General features: G+C 27.0%; 1 protein-coding gene across 1 annotated transcript; it reads left to right on the top strand.

Moving 5' to 3' along the window:
* The first annotated feature begins 1,293 nt into the window (after window positions 1-1,293).
* On the top strand, window positions 1,294-25,936 carry LOC113367639 (zwei Ig domain protein zig-8-like). Its single transcript, XM_026609228.1, has 5 exons — window positions 1,294-1,299; window positions 4,272-4,482; window positions 10,432-10,534; window positions 22,746-22,933; window positions 25,836-25,936. The coding sequence occupies exons 1-5, from the start codon at window positions 1,294-1,296 to the stop codon at window positions 25,934-25,936; spliced, it is 609 nt and encodes a 202-aa protein (XP_026465013.1).
* Window positions 25,937-26,087: the final 151 nt, after the last annotated feature.

Here is a 26,087-nt window from a genome sequence, read left to right on the forward strand (position 1 = left end):
TTTAGTCAAGATTTGCAAAAGTTTAGTCAAGATTTGCAAAAGTTTAGTCAAGATTTGCAAAAGTTTAGTCAAGATTTGCAAAAGTTTAGTCAAGATTTGCAAAAGTTTAGTCAAGATTTGCAAAAGTTTAGTCAAGATTTGCAAAAGTTTAGTCAAGATTTGCAAAAGTTTAGTCAAGATTTGCAAAAGTTTAGTCAAGATTGCAAAAGTTTAGTCAAGATTTGCAAAAGTTTAGTCAAGATTTGCAAAAGTTTAGTCAAGATTTGCAAAAGTTTAGTCAAGATTTGCAAAAGTTTAGTCAAGATTTGCAAAAGTTAGTCAAGATTTGTAAAAGTTAGTCAAGATTTGTAAAAGTTAGTCAAGATTTGTAAAATGCAGTCAAGATTTGTAAAATTTAGTCAAGAGTCGTGAAAATTTAGTCAAGATTTGTGAAATTTAGACAAGAGTCATAGTTAAGACAAGAGCCGTGCATTTGAGTCAAAATTTGTAAAATTTAGTCAAGATTTGTAAAATTCAGTCATGAGTGTTAAAAATTCAGACAAGAGCCGTAAATTTGAGTCAAGATTTGTAAAATTTACTCAAGATTTGTAAAATTTAGTCAAGATTTGTCAATAGTAAAAAAATTCGTACAAGAGTCGTGAAAATTCACACAAAAGCCGTGAATTTGAGTCAAGATTTGTAAAATTTGAGTCAAGATTTATAAGATTTAGTCAAGAGTCATAGTTAAGACAAGAGCCTTGAATTTCAGTCAAAATTTGTAAAATTTATCAAGAATCGTAAAAATTTTCGGACAAGAATCGTGAATTATGAACAAAGTTCGTGAAATTTAAGAATGAGTGTAAAAATGTGTCCAAGAACATTTACAATTATAAGAAGAAAAAAAAGCTAATCAATCTGTTCTTCAGCAAATGTACCGACATTCACCACTACTCTTATTTCAACACACAAAATCTCCTGTACTGATTTATTTCCCTATCTGCATACAACCTATTTTTTCCTTTCTCGAACGTTGGCAATAAAAGCATATATATTTATTTCTGCAGCATTTAATAAACCGGTTATTAAACTCGGACGCGTTCAGCCATAAAAATACGCATCAAATTTTGTAATTTATTTGTTGTTACGGCAACGAAAATGCCAATAAAATGACAAAATGACGCTGCGGCAACGGAATGTGCCTCCTCCGTATGTATAAAATTTAACGTGGCGTGATTTTTATACGAAGAACTGATACGATAGATGAAGTAGGCGATGGGTGTTGTGCCAATAGGCCAATGGGCTGTGGGATAAAAGATGCGGGTAATGGGATGCCACTTGAAAAATGGCATTGTGGGGAAAATGGATATTGTTGATCATCGAATGGGTAAACGAAACTGTAGACAGTCTTAGCAAAACTTAGGATGGTTAAATTTTTCTGAAAATTTTTAGTATGTCTACTAATGACTGGATGGACCTTGTTCATATTTGATGATTTTTTTTTCTCTGCTTTATCCTTCGATTTTTTTTAACTCTGTTTTATTTAGCAATCAGAAATACATAAAGATTCCTATGAACTAAAATGACAATATTTAAGAGCGATGCCTAAGAAGAACTCCAATGAGATCTTCTCAGTTTAACAATTACTATAATAATATTATATTATACCTAATCGAAGACTAAGTCTAAAGGTCATTGTCGTTTCAATCTCCTTATACCAAAAGGTTGAGTAATGTCAACTATTGATGGGTTCAAATGTGAGTCCAGTTTGCGTTTGTATTTTTCCTTGAATTCCTTCAAGTTTACGTGAAGTTTTAATACTCTAACTGAGACCACACCAGCATGTTTGAAAAAAAAGGCGACACTAAATTCAAGTCTGACGACTTGAATAGTATAAGTTTAAAGGATAAAGTGTAAGTTTGATGATAATATTACAAATTTAAACTTAGGGCCTAAATTTAAGTTTGACAATAATACTTTAAATTTAAATGCCCTTAGTTCAAATTTGCCAACCGCAATATAAAATTAAAAACTTTATATTGAAGTTCGACCACCCCAATTCAAATTTAAAGGCCCTATACTCAAGTTTAATAACCACAATTCAAACTTAAAGGCCCTAAGTTCAAATTTGACAAACACAATTCAAATTTAAAGGTCCTAAGTTCAAGTGTGATGAATTCAATTCAAAATGGCAGATTCAACTTCAAATCAAACTTGAATAACTTCAATTCACTTAATGTTTGGTAACAATAATTCAAAATTAAAGGCTCTATGTTTAAATTTGTCTACCATTACTAAAATTTAAAAGCCTTAAGTTCAAATTTGACAACGAGAATTCAAAATGATTGCTCTATACTCAAGTTAAACAACCACAATTAAAAATTAAAGGATCTAAGTTTAAGTTTGAGAATCACAATTTAAAGCTAAAGGCTCTAAGTCTAAGTTAGAGAATCAAAATTAAAAATTCAAAGCCCTAAATTCAATTGAAATGTTAAGGCGTTAAGTTCCAGTTTAAAAACCACAATTGGAAATTTAAGGCCCTGAATCCAATTCAAATTTGAAAGCCTTAAGTTTAACTTTGACAATCACAATTCAGAATTAAATACCCTAAAGTGAAATTTGACAAACACAATTTAAATTTAAAGACTCTAAGGACAAGTTTGACAAACACAATTTAAAACTAAATACCCTAAGTTTAAGTTTGACAAAAATAATGCAAATTTAAAAGCCCACATTTAAATTTGACAATAATAATCAAAATTTAAAAGCGCTTAGTTCAAGTTTGAGAACCAAAATTGAAAATTCAAATCCCTAACTCCAATTGAAATGTTAACGCCTTAAGTTTAAATTAAACAAATCAAACTTATAGGCTCTAAGTTCAAATTTGACAACCATAATTTAAATTAAAAAGCCTTAACTTCAAGTTTGACATTAATTCTACAAATTTAAAGGCTCTAAATTTAAGTACGCAAATTATAAATAAAATTTAAAGGCTCTTCATTCAAGTTTGAAAACCAAAATTCAAATTTAAAGGCCCATAGTTCAAGTTTGACAACCACAACTCAAATTAAAAGGTTATATGTTCAAGTTTGAAAATTACGAATATTCAAGGCCCTAAGCCCAATTCAAATCTAAAGGCTCTATGTTCATACTTGACAACCACAATGCAAAATTAAAGGTTCTATATTTAAGTTTGAAAACCACAATTCAAATTTAAAGCTCCCAATTTAAGTTTAAGAACCACAATTAAAAAATCATGGCCTTAAGTTCAGATTTGCGACTTCAATTCAAATATCAAAGCTTTAAGTTCAACTTTGACAACAAAAATTCTAATTGAATAGCTCTAAGTTTGAGTTTGCAACCACAACTCAAATCTAAAGGCACTAAGTTCTATTTTGACATTCATAATTTAACTGTAAGCGCCGATATTTCAAGTTTGAGAACCATGGTTCAAATAAGTCCTCAGTTCAAGTTTAATTCAAATTTGTAGGCTCTAAATTCAAGCTTAAAAATCAATTCAAATTTAAAATCCTCATGTTATATTTTGACAACCATAATTCTAAATTATGGGCCCGAAGTTTAGGTTTGGCCTTTTGAAATTAAATTAGAGTCGTCATTCAAATTTGAAGGCTCCGAAATCCAAGTTTGATCTTTCTTCAAGTCTTATGACCTTGTCCAAGTGTTACGACATTGATTCAAGCTTTATGACCCTAATCCAAGTTTGAAAGCCCTCAATCCAAGTTGGAAAACTCTAAATCGAAGCTTGAAGACCTGAATTTAAGTTAGACGACTTCAACTCAAAATTAATAGTGCTAAGTTCAAGTTTCAAGGCCCTATGTTTAATTTAATTAAGGCCCTAATTTCAAGTTCAACGACTCTAATCCAAGTTCAACCAAAACATTAAATTATAGATCCTTTTTTTAAAGAAATTTAGATATATACATATATATCAATTTATGTCTTCAAATTATATTAATTATAAGAGAAAAATAAATCATTGACTACAATGAAAATTATATCAAATGTCTATAAGCGCATTGAAAAATAGTTAATAAAGTTGATAAAAAATTAAATTTAAAATATTCCATTCCACACATAAACTTATAAAAACGTTTGATCTTTATTTTTTATTTATTGGCTTTGACATACATCATAAGGCCAGAAGCCATTCAAACAATTGTTTGCAACAAATTCTTATTGACTTTTGAAATCTTAAAATCTATTCAAACTTGAAAATATTGCCAAATTAACTACCAATATACTGAAAAAATATAATGAATAATTTTTTTTTATAGGTTTCCTGGATGCGCAAACGAGACCTCCACATTCTAACCTCAAACATCTTCACGTACACAGGGGACGCCAGATTCACGGTCCTCCACCCTCAAGACGGAGACGATTGGGACTTGAGGGTTGAATATGCCCAAAATAGGGACGCCGGCATATACGAATGCCAAGTTAACACTGAACCCAAAATAAACCTGGCTGTTTATCTTCACGTACAAGGTGGGGTAATAAAAAATCGATATTTAGAAATAATAATTGAAAATATCAATTATATGTATATATATATATATATATATATATATATATATATATATATATATTAGGGTGGTCCTTAAAATGGTCATTTTTGAATTTCCTTGCTCTCAGGGGCTTAAATGGTTCCAAATAGATAAATTCTCTGAAAGTTTTAGCTCTTAATATTAACGTTTAGATAGAGCGCAATTCAATCAAAGTATATATCTACAATATATCTTATATATAAAAATGGAGCTCTCGATCAAATGCTTAGTAAAACTCGAAAACGGCTAAACCGATTTGGCCAGTCTTAGCCTTGAAAAATTCGTGCCAATCCAGAGATGGTCGGAAAGGTGAGATATTATTTCAAAATCTCGTAGAAACTTTACATTTTTAATTTGAACATTTTTGTAAAAGCGTAATTTAATTAAAACAATGGACGGTGGCTAATACGTCAAATATCAAACGTTTTTGACAGATGATGTTCAATTACGTTTAATATGATGGTTTTACGTGAATATTATTTAATTATGATTAAATTGTAGTAAGTAGTTTTGTTTGTAGTTTGATTTTTATACAAAAACGTTAGTAAACGGGCCGCAAGTGTTACTAGAGACTCTAAATATCAACTTTTTTGAAATGTTAATATGAAAATGCATTTTTTTGGCATATTTTTCTCAAACACGGTGCTCTGAAAGATCTCATTTGTATAATTATATACTCATTGTAATTTATAAAACATTTTCTAAGTTACGCTATTTTTTTATTTATGTTATTTAAATTCAGAATCTAAATTTGGTATCGATCAAATGGACATTTTGTCGAATAACATTTTCCCAGTTATAATTTCCCAGAATTTATCGAAGAATAGATAGCCATATTTGAATGTCGAGGGTTAAAAAGGTCCACCACCGATGTGTCAAAAACCAGTAAAGTTAAGCATTGTTTAACAAAGATATTTGAAAGTAGAGGGAAAAAGAAGTATAACCAGCTATAACCTTGATTCTTATGATTCTTTGCTATCGGGAGATAAACAGTAATCTTTGAAAATCCATAATAAAAGTATTTTCTTCCGTTGGTAGTTTTTTAGCATTAGTTAAAAATGTAATTATTTTGTAAAATACCTTTAAAATTATAATAAGGGTTTACTTTTGCCACCTGTCCGTTTTAAGTTACCCCGCCTATAGGGTAAAAAGGTCTAGATAAGTAAGGTTTAGAATATACCTTACTTATCAAAACAACATTTGCCGGGTCAGCTAGTTTATATGAGAAATTAAAAAAATAACCCCTCAGCAAATCTTTTAAATTTCTTTTTTTACGTTCTCTTCAAAATGTAAAATTTGTAGGTTGGAAAATCTATATTATATTTAAAATTATTAATATGTTCGGTTATCATTGTCTTAAATTGTTTGGGATAAAAATAACTCAAAAAATCACAAACAATTTAAGACGATGATAACCGAGCATATTAATAATCAAAACATTCAATCGTAAGATCAAGATTCAATTCGTAATGACGGGGAGAGGTGGTGATTAATTTTTGGCAAAGGCAGGTCCAGCGGTTTTGGAGATACAGAGCTAAATGTGCAAAAAATGGCAGTTTTAGAAATAACTAAGCGTCAGATTTAAATGATTCAAAGAACTTTCTGTTTGTTTCAACAAAATAATTGCTTTTGGAAAAAAAAAATGTTTCTAATTAAAAAAAAAAAAAATTGTAATTTTGGATTAAAAATTACAAAAAATACTCAGGCTAAGCACAGTCTAAGCGCCACTCTGGTGCAAATTTTCACCCAAGTGCGTTTAGACTGTTTATGTACTGGAGCGATTTTCCAATTTTGTGAAAACTATTGAAAAATGTGAAAATGCCGCCAAGCTAAGCATAGTATAAGTGAAAATGTCGCACAGAATTATTTGCAAATGCGTTTATACTGTGACTACACGGGAGCACTTTTTCAATTTTGTGTAAATTATAACAATTTTTTTTTAAATTGATTTCGAAATAAAATGACGATTGTTAATGTTCCGGAAATAATTTATTTTTAATTTACATTTGATTTGCTCAGATATAACAAGATAATGCAAAAATAATGAAAGTTACAGTATTTGTAATAATATATTTGAAAACGTTAATATTTTTCGAATACCTCATTACGGTACGGGAAGTTCCAGCAATTTGCATTAAGGCACGATGCCATATACCACCAGTTTAGTTTTAATTTTTAGAGTTAAATTGAAAAAAAAGGTGAGATGTCCACTGAAGGCAGTAATAAATTATATGGTGAAAAAAAATAGTTATGAAAAGTTTGCAACAAAATAAATCCTTACCCCTCTAGGAGAAAATCTAAATTTTCTTCTAAGATTCAAAAAACCTCATACAATTTTTCTCGCGAAGAACTTTCGCGATTTTTCTCATTAATTTTTACGATAATATCACAATTATACTTTTATTAGAACGTTGCAGAAATTACTTCCTGAATTCTCCAAGATTAGGCGCGTTCTTTTCAGGAATTTAATTGGAAACTTTTTTCTTGATTTTATTATTAAATTTAATAATACATACAAAAATAATGCCTGGACGAGAGATATAATAATTATTCATGGACGTGATAATTTTAAGTAACTAGATTTTAGTTTTATGTTCTACTTACTCCGAAATAGTCAACACAATTTACTAGATTTTTTTTTCTAATCTATTATAAATTATTCTAAATTTTATTTACAGAGGAACCCCTTAATGAAGGCGCGTCCGATGCAGGTCAATCTACAAATTCCGAAGGTCAGAATTAGTAAAAAAAAATCAAAAATTTAAAAACGCTAATTTCTTTGCATGCCGCCGCTTTTTAGATTTGTCAAAAAATTTACCAAAAAACTGCATCTTTTCTAAAAAAAAATCGAACGCTTTTCTGACCTTTGATAATATTTTTTTTTATATTTATTTATTAAATTAGAGAAGCAAAAGTTTATTAATTTGGCATTAAAAATAATGTATGTAAATATATATAGCTTTTTGTGTATTTAATAAATGCATGGCTATTTCGGAGTATGTAATAATTATTTACTGAAATATCAAATATCAAATTCTACGCATGAACTAAATATTTTAAATAAATACTATGTATATATATATATATATATATATATATATATATATATATATATATATATAATTATATATTTATTGGAGCATGTTGCTATTATGTTTGGAATTCATATAATTTAAAAAAAAAACTGATACTAAATATAATATATAAATAAAATTTAGAAGTTCAAGCGTAGCAGATTTATTTTTAATAGAAACAATAATATTTGAAAAATTACAAATCAATTTCAAAAATATATTTTGCGGTCTACTAACTACTAAAAATCTTTTTTTTATTTGCATAGATTTATTGCCAACCAAAATAATATACATTATTAAGGCAATATGCTGGATTTAAATGCATTTAAGAGATTATCTTCTATGAGATCACTTTTTTTTTATTTTTAGATATTTCATTTAAGATCGTATGGTCATTTTTTTAATCTTCGAGTGGGATATTCCTCGCTTAATTGCTAAAAATCGTACTGGATTTTTATAAATAATTATAACATTTACATTTAAATAAAATACAACATTTCTAATACAGTCTGAGAAATCACCTCAGGTATTGTTATAAACAATTTTCCAAAAATTTTGTCTCATTTTTCTATATTAGTGTCCTTATTAGTTTTTGGTTAATATTTTTTTTTATTTACAAAACTCAGTAAAAACTCAGTTCATTTAATATTTCATCTAAAACTTAATATTTTTATGGCATATTTTAAAATCGTCTGTTCTACTGTTTTACTTTTCAAAAATCGAGTGCTTTTTCTAACAAAAAATGCACACAAAACGAGAACCTATTTATTGTCAAGATTTTTCTATAATGTTTCTTTATTATTTTTGATTCAAATCATTTTGCATTTATTTACACAATTTTTGAAATTAACAAAATTTAAGACGAGTATTAATATCAAAAATCTCGTATGTTTAAAAGGTTATTAGCATAATTTTTTTAAAGCAAATATACTAAAAATTAAAAAAATTAAGCATACATAAACTTACTACGAACAAAATAGGAGGCCTTTAATAAATAATAAAATTTAGTCATAGAAACTATATTATTAATATAATTATCACAAATAATATTACTATCACAAAATTTAGTCAGAAATACATAAATCCCGCGAATTGTATTACAAATTGATCTGGATTATATAATCCAGTTTTTGTACAAAATAATTTGAAATAAATTTTGAATTTAATTAAATAATCAACAAATCGAGTCACTAAAAAATGTGAATTAATGTTTTTTATTTATTTTTAAAGTTGACTTAACTATATCTACACTCTCGAAAAATGTATTCTTAAAAATTTGATATTTAGTACTTGTTTCTATTAATTATATAATAATTTCTCAACTAATTATCAAAAATTGTAGTTTTTTGCGCAATAATTGAAAATACTTCAATACAATAAAAAACAAATATTGATACAGGGTGTAATATTAATAATTTAAAATCACACTATAAAAATTTCTTCAAATTTGTTTTTAAATGACGTATAATATATTATACATTTTATTAACTAAATTACTAGATTATCAAATTAAAGTTTCAAAATGATTAAAACGTGTATGAAAATGTTCCAAATTTTATATACCCACAATTCAAAAATGTTTTCTGGAATCTATTCACATATTCAATGATTTTTTTAAACTACAGGTTTTGAATAAAATCGTGCAAAATATATAAGGATTATCTTGCCATTTTACATTTTGAATTCCTTAGAATTGAATTTAAAATAAAAAAAAAAAATGACTACGTACAAAAAACTATCTTATGTTTAGTTCAATAGTTAACAAATTGAGTCAGTAAAAGTGTGAGTTAATGTTTTTTTATTTATTTTTAGAGTTGACTTAACTATATCTACAGATTCGAAGAATTTATTCTTAAAAATTTGATATCTAGTACTTGTTATAGTTTTTATATAATAATTTCTGAACCAATTATTAAAAATTATAGATTTTTGAATAATAATTAAAAATACTTCATTATAATGAAAAACAAATATTGATACAAGGTGTAAAATTAATAATTTAAAATCACATTATATAAAATTTCTTCAAGTTTGTTTTTAAACGACGTACAATAAATTCTACATTTCATTAACTAAATGACTAGATTATCAAATTGAAGTTTCAGAATGATTAAAAAGTGTAAATGAATGTTAAAAATTTTCTACGACAATTCAAAAATGTTTTCTGAAATCTATTCATAATTTTAGTTATTTTTTAAACTAGAGGTTTTGAATAAAATCACGGAAATTATATAAAGATTATATTGTACCTTAGAATTTAATTTAAAATAAAAAAAAAGACTACGTACAAAAAATCATCTTATATTCATAATCAAAATACTCAGATAAAATTTTGAATGTATGACATTAATTCCATGATACAGATCTATCTTCATATATGAGTATGGTAGTAAAAAATGTCAAAAAGCTATGTATTTGCATTGCGATCAGGATAATACGCCTATATACACGTATACAACCTAACTTTGCGTTTGTGTTATATTCCATTTTTTTACATTTATTTTGATTGAGGTGTGCCAAAACGTTCAGAAACCTCTGAAACGTAAAGATATGTAAAAAAAATTCATTTTAGATTTATGGGCGATTACTATAACTTACTTTACGAAAAGTTCAATACAAAAAATAATACAAATTTAACAAAACAAAATCATTGTTGAATACTTTGAAAATAAAATTGAGAGCCAAAAATTTCACTCAGAGCAAATATTGAAATTGTAAAACGTCCAAAAAAACCTTCAAAATTGCAACTTGACTGTTATCTAATTATATCTTAACTATTTTTTTTACTAAAACCCTATATTTTCTTTTTTTTACAGCAGCCCGTGCCCAAATCACAGGATCGCAGGATCTCTATGTAAAACGCGGAAGCACGATATCCTTATCCTGTTCGGTGAACGTCCACGCCTCCACCGTACAATGGTGAGTAATAAAATTTTAATAAAATAATATTAAGATTGATGACATAAACTACCCCCGGACTTAAACTACAGACTGACTGAGAAAAAAGAGCGCGAAAAGTTTTTCAATTATAGTTAGAATGATAAATGAGAAATTACAAAATACTAGGGGAAGAAAAAAGAGTGCGCGTAAGGATCACACGCGATTGAAGTAAAACTCATTTGCAACTGTACATAGTAGCAAATTTAAGTTGAGTAAAAATAAATACATCATATAACAATTTTGAATAATGTTTATTAGTAATATGGTAACACTCGTGATGCACACATTTATTAGTGTCGTCAATCATTATACACATTTATATAATGATGAATTATAAATTACATATTTATGATTGCATTAAAAATATGTATAATATTTACAAACAAAAATGTAATCAAAGTCATACTTAAAATATGACATGATCGGTTTAAAGTAATTGCTGATTAATAAATTCTATAATATTCGTTCACACAGCGGATTATGTTAAACAACGCCTAAACAAATATTGTTTATGCAAATTAACTCATCCTGTAACAATTGTGTTTGAAGAACTTCATGTAATTAAAATTCACATACATTCATTGACTGTTTGTGTTCATTTACTTTTTCGCTAGCAATATAATCTCATTCTTTGAACAGCTGTAATATCTGTCTTGCCTAAAAAATTGAAGCCATACTTTTATATTTGTTTTATTTATCACGCCCTGCACATAGCTTGATCTATTAATCATTTTCTTTTTTATGTGAACGTTAATGCAATGGACATCATCAATATTACAAGGCAATAAATTAACCATAATATTAACGTCAACAGGCACATTTATAATTTGGCTAAATATTCCAAATTCTCCATTTGCATGTCGCAATTGTCTAATTTGCATGAAACACAACCTAGGTGAAATTAATCTTTCAGATACAGTATCTAGTTTAGGTAGATAATTTGGTATAGGTGAAAATACAAAACCGTTAAATTTACACTAAGTGGGAAATTTACCCGATTTTAATGCCTTTCGACAAGTTTGACATCCAACCTGATTATTTGAATCAATATTCAGAAAACCATTATCAAGAATTTGTTTTTGAGCATCATTTAATATTTTTAAGTCACTTTGAAACCAAAGTCTATCACACACAAAGCATACATAGCCAAAGCTATCATTTGTAAATTGTTTTTCAAACAATGTTCGTGGATTCCTAAACAAATAGAAGTCTTTATATGGAAGTTCAAATACTTCATTTGACTCTTGCAAAAGATCAGTTCTTGTCACATTATTAGTCACATTATATACAAAATCATCAATTTGCAATTGACGTGAAATAGTTGGTGTTACAGTAGTTAAAGTTTTAATAGTACGTTCATCTAAAAGATAATAAAATAATATGTTTAAATGTGAATAGTTGAAGTGTTTTTCAGGAGTCAAATAGCAAAAAAAGATCCTTACTTATGTCAATGGTGTTGACATTAACATCTAAATTGATGCCTGGCTCAAGATTTTCTAATTAATTGGTAGTAACCGGTTATTTTCCTGCATATGTTTAGTTTGACGATGTAATCTTGATCTTTCAGAGTTTGTAAGAGGCTTTGAACCTGCATCAATATCTATAATTACTATTATAACTAGTTGGTTTGGTATTTAGCCTTGAGGCAAGTTACATGGACTTCCAGATATGTGTAAATAATTGACTTAATCAATAAAAAATAAATTAATTTATGATTGACTATAAGTATTCCGAGTGGATTATTACACATCATAGCAAACGAACGAACGAACACGTTAACTCGGAGTATTTTCTAAAAGCAAATTTTCAAAAATCAATAAATAATTTTAATTAATCAAAAATTATAATTGAACCAGTTTCCGTAGGACGTTAATGGTTTACTATGTTCAAGACCAAGTACACTATCGTTATACCAACTAAATCAGCTAATTTTATTTTTAACGAACGTCAAAAAACTACTAATTTTCCCAAATTTTGATGAATTTTTAAAACTAAACTACTTGTCGTAAGACCGTAATAATTCAGTAAGTTCTATAAGACCATGATATATATCGCCAAAGAAAGTTCCATAAAAATCCACTTGAATTTTTTTTCAAGAGTTATTTAGGAGAAAACAGCTCGGTAGGTTTTCACCTAAAACTAATCAGTATCATTCCCAACTAATATCTTTCGAACAGTTTTTGATTTTTTAAAATCGGTTCGGTAGTATGAGCTTAAATGTGAACGAAAAGTTTAACACTTTTTTCCAAATTACAAAGAAACGGCTCGGCAAACCGTCTCACAAAACTGACAAATTATAGTCCTCATTGAGATACATCAAATGGCTTTTAAATATCTGAAATCGGTTGAGGCGTTTTTGAGCAAACGTCGATGAAAGTTCTAATTTTGACAAATGCCAAAAAGACGATACCAATTTTTGCAAACTTTGATGAATTTTCAAAGTTAAACCAATTGTTGTAGGGCCGTAATATTTTAGTATGATCTAGAGGACTATGGTATCTACCGTCAAAAAAATAATCATAAAAATCGTCGAATTTTTTTTTTAAAAAACTTTATTACAAGAAAACTGCCCGGCCGATCTCTATCAAAACTAATCAGCACGATGTTCAACCAATATGTTTCGAACGGTTTTTGAATTTTCAAAATCGATTCAGAATTGCGGGATAAACGTAGACGTAAAAAATTTTTTTTCTGCGATTTTTAAAGAAACGGCTTGGCCAATCGTCGCACAAAACTGACAAACAATAGTCCTCATAGAGATACATCGAGTGGTTTGTAAATTTTTGAAATCGGTCTAGCCGTTGTCGAGAAAACGTCGATTTACGGCCAAAAATCTGTTCACATACACACACACATACTTTTTCCAAATTTGTGTCTCATTCGATTCAGAATGGCTTGAAACGTCGATAAAACAAACTTTTTTTTCGGAAAGTTAATAAACACTTACCAAATCGTCGCTATTGCTGCTTATTCAAATTGGAGAACGACCACATAAATTGTATACTCCACATTTATAAGGACATTCTCCAACATGAATAAGATTTTGAATGGCATAGAATCACCAGATCTCATTTCCTTATATTTATATTTATATTTATAATTTATATCCTATCAGGCATCGAATGTGTCACTCAAAGACAAAGACTTCGATCAAATAATAATCACAGCCAAATTGATAGAAATTTGAACAGATCAGGCATCAAATGTAAAATATGCAATATAACATTTAATGAGAAAAAAAGGGCGTAAAAAGTTTTTCAATTACAGTTACAATGATAAATGAGAAATTATAATACACTAGGGGAAGAAAAATTTGTGCGATATGTAGTGTAAGTATTTTTAGTTCCACGAAAGATAAACATATGTATTCCACATATGAATTAATAAATTTTTATATCTTCTCTATTAGCTCCACTAGGGTTTGTCGGTTTTCAAAAACCGGTTTTTGGGCGAAAATTATGGAATTCGAAAACCGGTTTTTAGTGAAAAAAGTCGGTTTTCACTGTATAAATGGATAGTGACAAATATAGCCAAATATAAAAGATAGACGAAAGCGTTTTGATTTTTGAAATCATATCGTTTCAATAGCATTTGATATTTTATCAGTCTGCAATGGTTCCCAGAAAAGTTTTGTATGGATTAATTTTTATACCAGTGTATATATTAATTTAAATCAGTGTGACTTCTTGAAGAAGTAACTTCCTTTACTCAAACTTAAAAAAAAGAGTTTTAAACCCTAGAAATCACAAATTAAAAAACAAAAAACTTAGAAATATTATATCAGGCTATAAAAACAATTAAGCATAATTTCGTTAAAAGTATGACAGTATTTTTTATTTCAGAAAATTTTATGAGTAAACAAAGGACACGTCTAAGTAGCAATTTGATAGACGTTCTCAGTTTTTTGAAATCATATCTTATTAAACACAAAAACAATTAGAATGTTTAAAATTAATTAATTTTAATTGTAATTAAAAAAAATGTCTAAAATTTCGATAAGGAATATGTAAAATATAAAAACTTGTACCAGGCTGTAAAAGTTATGTAATATTTTTTATATTATTCATTGAATTGTTTCTTTTTGTAATAAAGAAATGTATTAATGCGATTTCTGCAAATATATATTTCTCTAATAACGTTATTGGGATAAAATTTATACAAAACTATAATAATAATTATGTTAATAACGAAAATACATTATTTCAAAAATTGTAAGTGTAGCTAATTTTTTTTTTAAATTGATATACTATATTTTTAGAGAAATGTGTTATTGATTTATTTTTTGCTTATATTTTATTTATAATATTATGATATCCTTCATTATTAAATTTTTGAAACCACTATGCCTTTAAGAATATTTTTACAACTAACTTTATATAAAACCACAATTTATATAAAGTATGAGTTACAAAAATCATTTTTTGTTTTAAAAAAGTCGATTTAAGAAAATGGTTTAAGAAATAAATTGTGTAAAAAAAGTTACTATTTCTTTCAATGTGTGTTATAGTATGCAATTCTTATTTTTATAGTGAATTTTTATAAACTAAGTTTATGAATGAAACATATTTAGTTCAAAAATGTTAAAAGATTTATATAATATATACAGGGTGTCCCAGAACTCAACGTCAGCGATGACAGTATTGATTATAGCCATCATCAAAACATTAGAACAAAATTCTTTTGTTTTTTTTCTACTATATTATTTAATATAATAATAATACTATAAATTTTACACGAATTTAATTTTTGCAAGCCAATATGCCTGTAAAAATATTTTTAGAATGAAGTTTAGATAAAACTGCATAAATAATTGTAAGATTAAGTAAAATTGCTCGAAACAGACAGTACCCGAGTTTAGCTTAATTGTTTTTGAAATTAAAATTGATATTAACAAGTATGTATCAACATGGATCTAATATTTTATTATTTTGCTTTTTTTTAATTTAATGCATTTTTTTATTTAAAATAAAAACTTTCTTTTCACTACCATAAAAATATTTTCATTCTTATATGTGAAAATGATGGATGAATAACGAATAATTATTTTTAAAGTTATTTAATCAAGATAAACTATTATTTTTTAGTTCTACTAAATAAATTTAAAATAATTTTGTTTCCTATCAATAAAATTGAACACTAAAAAAATTCAGTCAAATGCTGCTCTAAATTATACTAAATGTGCGGATAAATTACAGAATATTCGAGTAAAAAATTATTTTCTATATAAAATTCGAAAACCGGTTAAAACCGGTTTTTTAGTAAAATTAAAATTCGAAAACCCGTTTTCTGAAATGTCGGCTTTTGTATAAACCCTAATATGTAGTGCAAGTATTTTTAATTCAACGAATGATATACATATGAAATTAAAAAAATTTATATCTTCTCTATTAGCTCCACCTTAAATTTCTCTTACATACATGTGTCTTATATTACAAAGTTTATAATTTCATAGCGTATATTTTCATTACAATTTTTTCTAGCACATTTTTTTTTGCTTTTCCTCGTTTTTGTTTATATTATCGTTGATTTTAATATTACAAGATAAATATGAAAGAAAAGTGAAAAAAATGCGAAACGTATTAACGTTGCAGAAACTCCACCCGAGTTTGTTTGAACTTCTTTCGCCGGGACATAATTTTAAACATGGACGAGAATTTTTTTTCAGTTAATATTTACTTGGATAGATGGAAAAATCGGTAATTTAATCTATAATATGAGAAGAGAGAAATTGAGAACTAGTTGTGTATCGTATCGTGCCTTAAGACGAAAACTTACAATAGTTTCTCACTTGATCTGGAAGAAACAAAGATTTTTTTAAAATTATGTAAAAAAAGTAAATATCAATTAAAAAAATGCTTGAAATTTAAAAAAGAAATGTGTAAACAAATAATTTAATAGAAGTAAATATTGTAATTAGGAAAATATCTAAAATTTCGAAAAAAATGTGTAAAAAATTGACTTGTTAGAAAAATCGAATATTGTTTCAATCAAATTTAAACTGAGAAAAATTTGTCGAACCAAAAAAAGAAGAACCAAAGATTTTTCTTAAATAATGTAAAAATAGTAAATATTAATTATAAAAATGCTTAAAATTTATAAAAGAAATATCTAAAAAAATCGACTTTTTTGATAAACGGTTTTCTAACCTTTGATTAAAATTTATACTATAAAATTTATGTGTTTTTTGTGTAATAACATTTAGTCAAGTATGAAAAATCAGTAATTACATTTTTAATATTTTTTGTAAGCAGAGATAAATTAAAACTAGTGGTGTATGGCATCGTGCCTCAAGGCAAATTGTTAGAGAAGTAAAATGTTTTTTCAATCACAAATTCAGGCTAATAAAATTTTGCAATAGTTAAATGACTTACTTGATCTAGATTTGTATTGAAAAATACAAATATTAAAATAATACAAAGATTTTTTTAAAATAATATTAAGGAAGTAAATATTGTATTTAGAAAAACGCCTAAAATTTCGCCAATAAGAAATATGTAAAATATAAAAAAATGTACCAGGCTGTAAATCACATTAATTCCATAAATTATTAATATCACTGCTATTGTGTATTTCTTTTATGTGTAACAAAATTTATACAAAACTACAAAAAAAATTGTGATATTTACGAATACACATAACTGCAAAAAGTTTTTGCCTATTTTTTTTTTAAATCACCATATTTCTACAGAAATTTATTATTCTTTTATTTTTTGCTTATATTTTATTTATAATATTATAATATCTTACATTATTACATTCTTGCAAGCCAATATGCTTTTAAGAATATTTTTAGAACAAAATTTATATAAAACTGCAATAACAATTGTATGAGTTACAGCCATAATTTAAAAAAAAAAAAAAAAATTAAGAAAATAATATTAGGTTGTCAAATATCTCCCTTCCGCTGTTTTGCTCTTGGTTTATAATACAAAAAGGCGGAAGGGAGATATTTGACAACGTAATACTTTAACAATTTTGTAAAAAAAGTTACTGTTTTTTCTAATAGTATTTTAATATATAATTTTTATTTTTACAGTATATTACAGATAGACAAATCTTAAGAATGATATAAATTTTGTCATTTTTAATTCAATATATATAATATATACAGGGTGTCCCAGAACTCAACGTCAGCGATGACAGTATTGATTATAGCCATCATCAAAACATTAGAACAAAATTCTTTTGTTTTTTTTCTACTATATTATTTAATATAATAATAATACTATAAATTTTACACGAATTTAATTTTTGCAAGCCAATATGCCTGTAAAAATATTTTTAGAATGAAGTTTAGATAAAACTGCATAAATAATTGTAAGATTAAGTAAAATTGCTCGAAACAGACAGTACCCGAGTTTAGCTTAATTGTTTTTGAAATTAAAATTGATATTAACAAGTATGTATCAACATGGATCTAATATTTTATTATTTTGCTTTTTTTTAATTTAATGCATTTTTTTATTTAAAATAAAAACTTTCTTTTCACTACCATAAAAATATTTTCATTCTTATATGTGAAAATGATGGATGAATAACGAATAATTATTTTTAAAGTTATTTAATCAAGATAAACTATTATTTTTTAGTTCTACTAAATAAATTTAAAATAATTTTGTTTCCTATCAATAAAATTGAACACTAAAAAAATTCAGTCAAATGCTGCTCTAAATTATACTAAATGTGCGGATAAATTACAGAATATTCGAGTAAAAAATTATTTTCTATATAAAATTCGAAAACCGGTTAAAACCGGTTTTTTAGTAAAATTAAAATTCGAAAACCCGTTTTCTGAAATGTCGGCTTTTGTATAAACCCTAATATGTAGTGCAAGTATTTTTAATTCAACGAATGATATACATATGAAATTAAAAAAATTTATATCTTCTCTATTAGCTCCACCTTAAATTTCTCTTACATACATGTGTCTTATATTACAAAGTTTATAATTTCATAGCGTATATTTTCATTACAATTTTTTCTAGCACATTTTTTTTTGCTTTTCCTCGTTTTTGTTTATATTATCGTTGATTTTAATATTACAAGATAAATATGAAAGAAAAGTGAAAAAAATGCGAAACGTATTAACGTTGCAGAAACTCCACCCGAGTTTGTTTGAACTTCTTTCGCCGGGACATAATTTTAAACATGGACGAGAATTTTTTTTCAGTTAATATTTACTTGGATAGATGGAAAAATCGGTAATTTAATCTATAATATGAGAAGAGAGAAATTGAGAATCAGTGGTGTATGGTGTCGTTTCTTGAGGACAATTGTTAGAGAAATCGAGTATTCAATCAAATCAAATTTCAATCTTTAGGCTGAGAATAGGTGAATGACTTACTTGATATAGAAGAAACAAAGATTTTTCTTAAATAATGTAAAAAAGTAATGTATAATAAAAGTATCTATATAGTAATATATATAAATATAATATTAATTAAAAAAATGCTTAAAATTTAAAAAAGAAATGTGTATAAAAATCGACTTCGTTGATAAACGCATTTCTGACGTTTGATTAAAATTTTTACCATAAAATTTATGTATTTTTTATGTAATAAAATTTAGTCAAGTATGAAAAATCAGTAATTACATTTTTAATATTTTTTATAAGCAGAGATAAATAAAAAACTAGTGGTGTATGGCATCGTGCCTTAAGGCAAATTGTTAGAGAAGTAAAATGTTTTTTCAATCACAAATTTAGGCTAATAAAATTTTGCAATAGTTAAATGACTTACTTGATCTATATTCGTATTGAAAAATACAAATATTATAGAAATATAAAGATTTTTTTAAATAATGTAGAGAAAGTAAATATAGTAATTCAAAAACGCCTAAAATTTCGGTAAGAAATGTGTGAAATTGAAAAATGATGTGAAAGTTATGTAATATTTTTCATATTATTCATTGAATTGTTTCTTTTAGTAACAAAGAAATGTATTAATGTGATTTCTGCAAATATATATTTCTCTAATAATGTTATTGGGATAAAGTTTACACAAACTATAATAATAATTATGTTATTAACAAAAATACACTATTTCAAAAATTGTAAGTGCAGCTATTTTTTTTTTAAATAATTTTTTTTATTTAAATATTTTTTAAATTTAGAGAAATGTGTTATTGATTTATTTTTTGCTAATACTTCATTTATAATATCATAATATCTTACATTATTGAATTTTTGCAAGCTAATATGTCTCTAAGAATATTTTGCGTACAAAATTTATATAAAACTAAAATAATAATGGTATGAGTTACAGAAAACATTTTTTTTTTAAAAGGAAGTCGAATTAAGAAAATAGTACTTGAACGACTTTGCAAAAAACTTACACTGTTTTTTCTTATAGTATTTTATTATGCTATATTTATTTTTACAGTATATTACAGATAGACAAATCTTAAGAATGATATAAATTTTGTCATTTTTAATTCAATATATATAATATATACAGGGTGTCCCAGAACTCAACGTCAGCGATGACAGTATTGATTGTAGCCATAATCAAAAAATTTAAAAAAAATATTTTATTTAGTTTGAAAATAATGAGCCGTAAATGAGTAAATTTTGCTAAAACATTTTTTTATAAAAAGATAAGGAAAAAACACACTTCACTATCACATTTTTCACAAAAAAAAATGTGATAGTAAAGTGTGTTTTTTCTTGATCTGCTGAATGATGAGACACATCTAGTCTCGAAACGTATGAAAAATTAAAATAAACTTTCTACATTCGACGCATTGACTGTTTTATTCATTTCAATATATATATATATATATATATATATATATATATATATATATATATATATATATATTTCTCAAATTGAATATTTACCAAGTCATAAAAATATCCTCGTATAACTTTTACATTTACATTTACCGTTTCGAATAAATATAAAATCGTTTCGTATTTGAAATTGCATTACGGATTTGCAGCAGCACAAGAAGTACGTAGTGGAAATAAAACATTAATTTTTCAGTTCTGTTGACATGACACAGACATACAGATATATATATATATATATATAATTACTAAAAGGACCTCGTCCTCGTACTCGTCCTGGTACTCATCTGTCCTCGGGTAATGTTTTATGAGCGTTTTAAAATGCATAAGTACATGAATATAAATGGAATTACATACGAGATATGAGATATGTGTAGAAAAGTAATATGCGAACAGATAAATATATTTGCGGTGAATATATAGGGAATAAATAGTGGAGCATGTTTCAAATCTAAATGGTTAAAAATCTAGTTGGAGGAGTATAAATTAGGACTGGAATGGACGTTGGGCTTGAGAACGTTGTCTAGGCGTATTTTTATTTACTTATTTTACAACTCGGAGCTTATTGTAAGAAAATAAATTAGTGGTGTATGGCATCGTGCCTTAAGGCAAATTGCAGGAACTTCCCGTACTGTAATGAAATATTCGAGAAATTTTAAACGTTTTCAAAAATATTATTACAAATACTATTACTTCCATTATTTTTGCTATCATGTTATATCTGACCAAATAAAATGTAAATTATAAATCATAAATCATTTTATCTCCAGAACATTAACAATCGTCATGGCATTTCAAATTCAATTTCAAAAAATTAGTTGCCTAATTTACACAAAATTGAAAAAGTGCTCCTGTATAGTCACAGTCTAAACGCATTTGCAAATAATTCTGTGCGACATTTTCACTTATGCTGTGCTTAGCTTTGCGGCATTTTCACATTTTTCAATAGTTTTCACAAAGTTGGAAAGGTGGTCTAGTACATAAACAGTCTAAACGCACTTGGGTAAACATTAGCACCAGAGTGGCGCTTAGACTGTGCTTAGCTTAGGGTTTTTGAATTTTTAATCCAAAATTACAAAAACATTTTTTTTAAAAAAAAATTAGAAACAATTTTTTTTTCCAAAAGCAATTATTTTGTTGAAACAAGCAAGCAACAAGCAGAAAGTTCTTTGAATCATTTAAATCGGACGCTCAGTTCTCTCAAAAACTGCCATTTTTTTAACATTTAGCTCTGTATTTCCGAAACCGCTGGGCCTACCTTTGCCGAAAACTAATAACCACTTTTCCCCGTCATTACGAACTGAATATTTGTTGGATCATTCAAATTGTATGCACCGTTCTCTCAAAAACTCGATTTCTATTTTCTGCACTCTTTGCTCTGTATCTCCGTAACGACTGGACCTGGCTTTGCCAAAAACTAATCAGCACATTTTCCTATCAATACGAATCGAGTGCTTTTTGAACCATTCAAATTGTTTGATCCGTGCGCCCGAAAACGTGGACAAAAATTGTATCCATAAATACATAAGCACACATCCATATTTTCTGAGGTATGCCAAAATGTTCAGAAACCTTCAAAACGTCGAGAAATGCAAAAATTTTTATTTTCATTTTTTGGCCCATTACTATAACTACCCTACGGGAAGTTAAAAAGTATTTCAAGGCAAGTTCTCTCTCAAAATCGAATGCGATTCTTATAAGTCTATTGAAACATTCAAAGAAGTAGTAATAATAATAAAATTTTGTATATAAAATGTATCAAAATCATTAACTTAGTACGTTTCGAACCTAATTTTTACTATCATTTTAAAGGTTTAAAAACATAATTCTGTTAAAAATTGTGCCATAATCTACAATGTTTTCATTGAATTCACGAAAAGAATTTTCTTAGTTAGTATAGTGTAAATAGCAACTTTATCTGTGCATCTTTGAGAAAACACAAACGTAAAATTAGGTTTTTTGTGTAAAACGCCTGAACACGCAGCAAATTTATAGCTTTTGACACAGCTTTTTACTACCCACTCATACGAATATAGACTCGTTACATAGCATTACCATAAAATGTTATTGTGATGCTATGTTACGGGTCTATCTTCGTATGAGTAGGTTGTTACCATCTCTAAATTTTTCCTTGTTTATCACCAACCCCTATTTTCTTAAAGCGACTTTGGTATTTTAATCATTTTTCGTCCTTAATATTTTAGTCATAATTTTAGTTAAGATTTTTTATCTTAATGAAAAAAACTTAAATCTTACTATAAAATATAATTTATGTTTATCAAGGGCAGTGCAATCCTGGTACATTTTTTAAATTTTGAATTCACCTTTATTTTATCATCTTATGTATTATTAGTGATATAATATAAATTTTAATAAATGTATATGTGATTTTTTTCCCTCCAGGTATCACGGCAGTTCCGTCGTCGACTTCGACTCTCCGCGCGGCGGCATTTCGCTCGAGACCGAGAAGACGGACGGCGGCACGACGTCCCGCCTTCTGCTGACGCGGGCGCAATTGAGGGACTCCGGCAACTACACTTGCGTACCCTCCGGAGCGGTTCCGGCCAGTGTCAATGTGCACGTGTTGAACGGTAAGAATAGTAATAGAAACGGATTGCGAATTTTGAATTTGTGGCATTTTAATCAGAATGATAAGAAATAGTTTTAGAAGTGGTCTTGATATGTTATATTGTTAAGGGGCACACCTTTCAGTACTTGGTTTGCCAAATCTAGGTTGAACAGAGACGAAATAACCGTTATCAATCGTATTAGATCGGCCCGCACATTCTGCAAATCTCATCTTTTTAGAATTGGCATGGCAGAAGACCCCTTCTGTTCTTGCGGATTAGAAATACACAATATTGACCACATCTTTTGGAAGTGCAACCTCTATGCTAATCAAAGAACATTCTTACAAGAACTGTATAAATATAACTTTATTTTTCCTATTAACACTAAAATAGCCTTTTCTACTAATGATGAAAATATATATAAAATTTTTCTGTTTTTTTTTTACAAAAATGTAACATTAAAATATAGTTCTAAAAATAAAGTATTAGTTAAGGTTTTAAGAATTAAGTCGCAATATTATGTTGTAAATAATTTGTAAAATATGTATTTCTCTGGTAATTATAATTTTGTAACATATTATTTATGTAATAAGAGGCTAAATGACCACACGGTCAAATGCCATAAAATAAATAAAAAAAAGGGGGTACACCTAGTGTGACAACCTAAATAAAGACCATTTTTGGGAATTAAAATAAAAAAAAACTAGTGAGTCTATCTATTCAAAATTTTTTGAGGGTACACATTTATACATGTTTTGAAATAACTTTGAAATAACTAGTGGAGCGCATGGCATCGTGCCTTAAGGCAAATTGTTGGAACTTCCCGTATCAAAAATATTATTTTTTTTAAGGATTAACATTTTTGAAAAAATTTCACTCTGAAAAAATTTGATTTTTGAGAAACCATAAATTTTTGACAAAAAATAACTTTTTTTGTAAAAAAATACTTTTTGAAGAAAAGTGTATTTTCAAATATTTTGGAAATTCTGAATTTTTTTTCAAAGCAATCGTACTGTTAACTGCATAGAGACGAAATATGGAAGCGCGTAAGCGCCGCGCCGTCGTCTAACGGATAAGGATTGGTACGGAACCCATAGGAATGTAAACAAAATTTATACTTATTGTTAAAATCTCTATAAAATATCTGATAATTTGATGCGCATATGTCTAATGATCATTTTTGATCGCCAAATGGCATTTTTTTTTACTTTTTTTATTAGATCTCCGAAACCGCTAGACCTGCCTTCCCAAAAATGTAATCAGTTCTTCATCTTGTCAATACAAGTAAAATGTTTTTTGAATTAATAAAATATTTTAAAAACTCAGTAACCATTTACCGTTTTGCCCATTATCTTCGAAACGGCTAGACCTGCCTTTGCTAAAAACTAATCAGAACGTCTCCTTATCAATACGAATAGAATGTTTTTGGAATTATTTAAATCGGTTGATCGGTGTTCCCAAAATCGTTGACGAAAATTTGTATCCGCACACACACACACACATCGATTTTTTCTTAGGAAAAATGAGGTATTCAAAAAGCTTCAAAACGTGAAGAAATGTACAAATTTTCATTTTCCATTTTTGGACGATTACAATAACTTTTTTTCTTACGGAAAGTTAATAAAACGCTAATGATTTTTCAATTTTTGACGAATTTTTAACAATTTATAAAATTTGAATTGACAATATTTTTTTGGATATACGGGGTATCCCTGAACTCAACGTCCAGTCTAAGCATTGATAGTAACATTTTTTATATAAGTCTATGTAAATATCTAATGTGTGAAAAAGTTTGATCAAAATCAGCAAACAAATTTTTTGCAACTCTGTCGTTCTTTACCAAAAACTAATCAGTATCATTCCCAACCAATATCTTTCGAACAGTTTTTGGATTTTCAAAATCGATTCAGAATTGAGGGCTGAGAAATGGAAGAAAAATTTTTGACTAATCTGCTATTTTCAAAAAAACGGCTCAGCCGACCGTCGCACAAAACAATAATCCTCATCGAGATACATCGAATGGTGTTTAAATTTTTGAAATCGGTTCAGCAGTTTTTGAGAAAAAAACGACAAAAAGTCAAAAATCTATTCATATATACACATACACATATTATTTTCCAAATTTGGTCCCATCCGATTCAGAATGGCTTGAAACGTCGAGAAAACATAAAATTAGCGAATAGGATTTTTTTATGAAAATCTCCTTCGGGAAGTTAGTAATATGGAATTGAATCATTGGTAACAAATATAAAATATTCTACGATTGTTTTTATTTCACGAAATTTAATAATTTTATTAATCTTCATGTAAAAAGTATAAAAAGTGTATGAAATAAAAAAATCGCAGGATCATAATATAAAATTAAGAATTATAATAACTTGTAAGAATGATGTCATAGAACAAAATTCTAAATACCAAATACAAAACGCACGTAATTCTAATTTAAAAATAATTAGAACTAAAAAAATGACAGAAAAATTAAACGCCTGTTTAAATTTACATAAGAAAAAAAAGTCAACCAGTAATTAATAATAATTTTTCAATTTTTATTACTAAAAACAGTCTACCAGAAATATTTTTTTACATGCCCTTACTTTCAATGATTTAAAAAAAAAGATTATTTAATCAACTAATTTTAAAACAGTAAATATACCTTGCAATTTCTTCATGATATCATTTAGGGGAGAGCCTGCTTTAGAGGCTTAAAAAAATCGATTTTTTTTTCAAATTCAACAACAACAAATTCAAATTATTTCTGGAATTACAGAATAATTAGTGAGCAAGATTCAAAATTTTTAATTTTTTTGATTCCTCTTAATTGAGACGATGTTTTAAAAAAATCTATTGATATATATATTTATATATATATATATATATAAAAGAAATTTCATATAAATTTTCATAATTTTTTTTTATTTTTCAGGTGAACATCCAGCAGCAATGCAAACGAGCAACGGAGGTCTCAAAATTTCATTTCCCAGACTAAGTTTTCTACCAATTTTATTAATACTACAACTAAGATGAAACCATTAAATTCCAAAGACATTTTTTACGAAAAAAAACTAGTGATAAATTTGTATATAAGTATTAAAATAAATTACTAATAATCCCCAACGACAATGCATATAATAATAGAACGATGGTAAATAAAAGAATCGTTTTAAAATAATCAATT

The sequence above is a fragment of the Ctenocephalides felis genome, unplaced genomic scaffold (assembly GCF_003426905.1).
Source record: "Ctenocephalides felis isolate EL2017-DRISC unplaced genomic scaffold, ASM342690v1 CF-g0.4_SCAFFOLD_01170, whole genome shotgun sequence".
Lineage (NCBI taxonomy): Eukaryota > Metazoa > Arthropoda > Insecta > Siphonaptera > Pulicidae > Ctenocephalides > Ctenocephalides felis.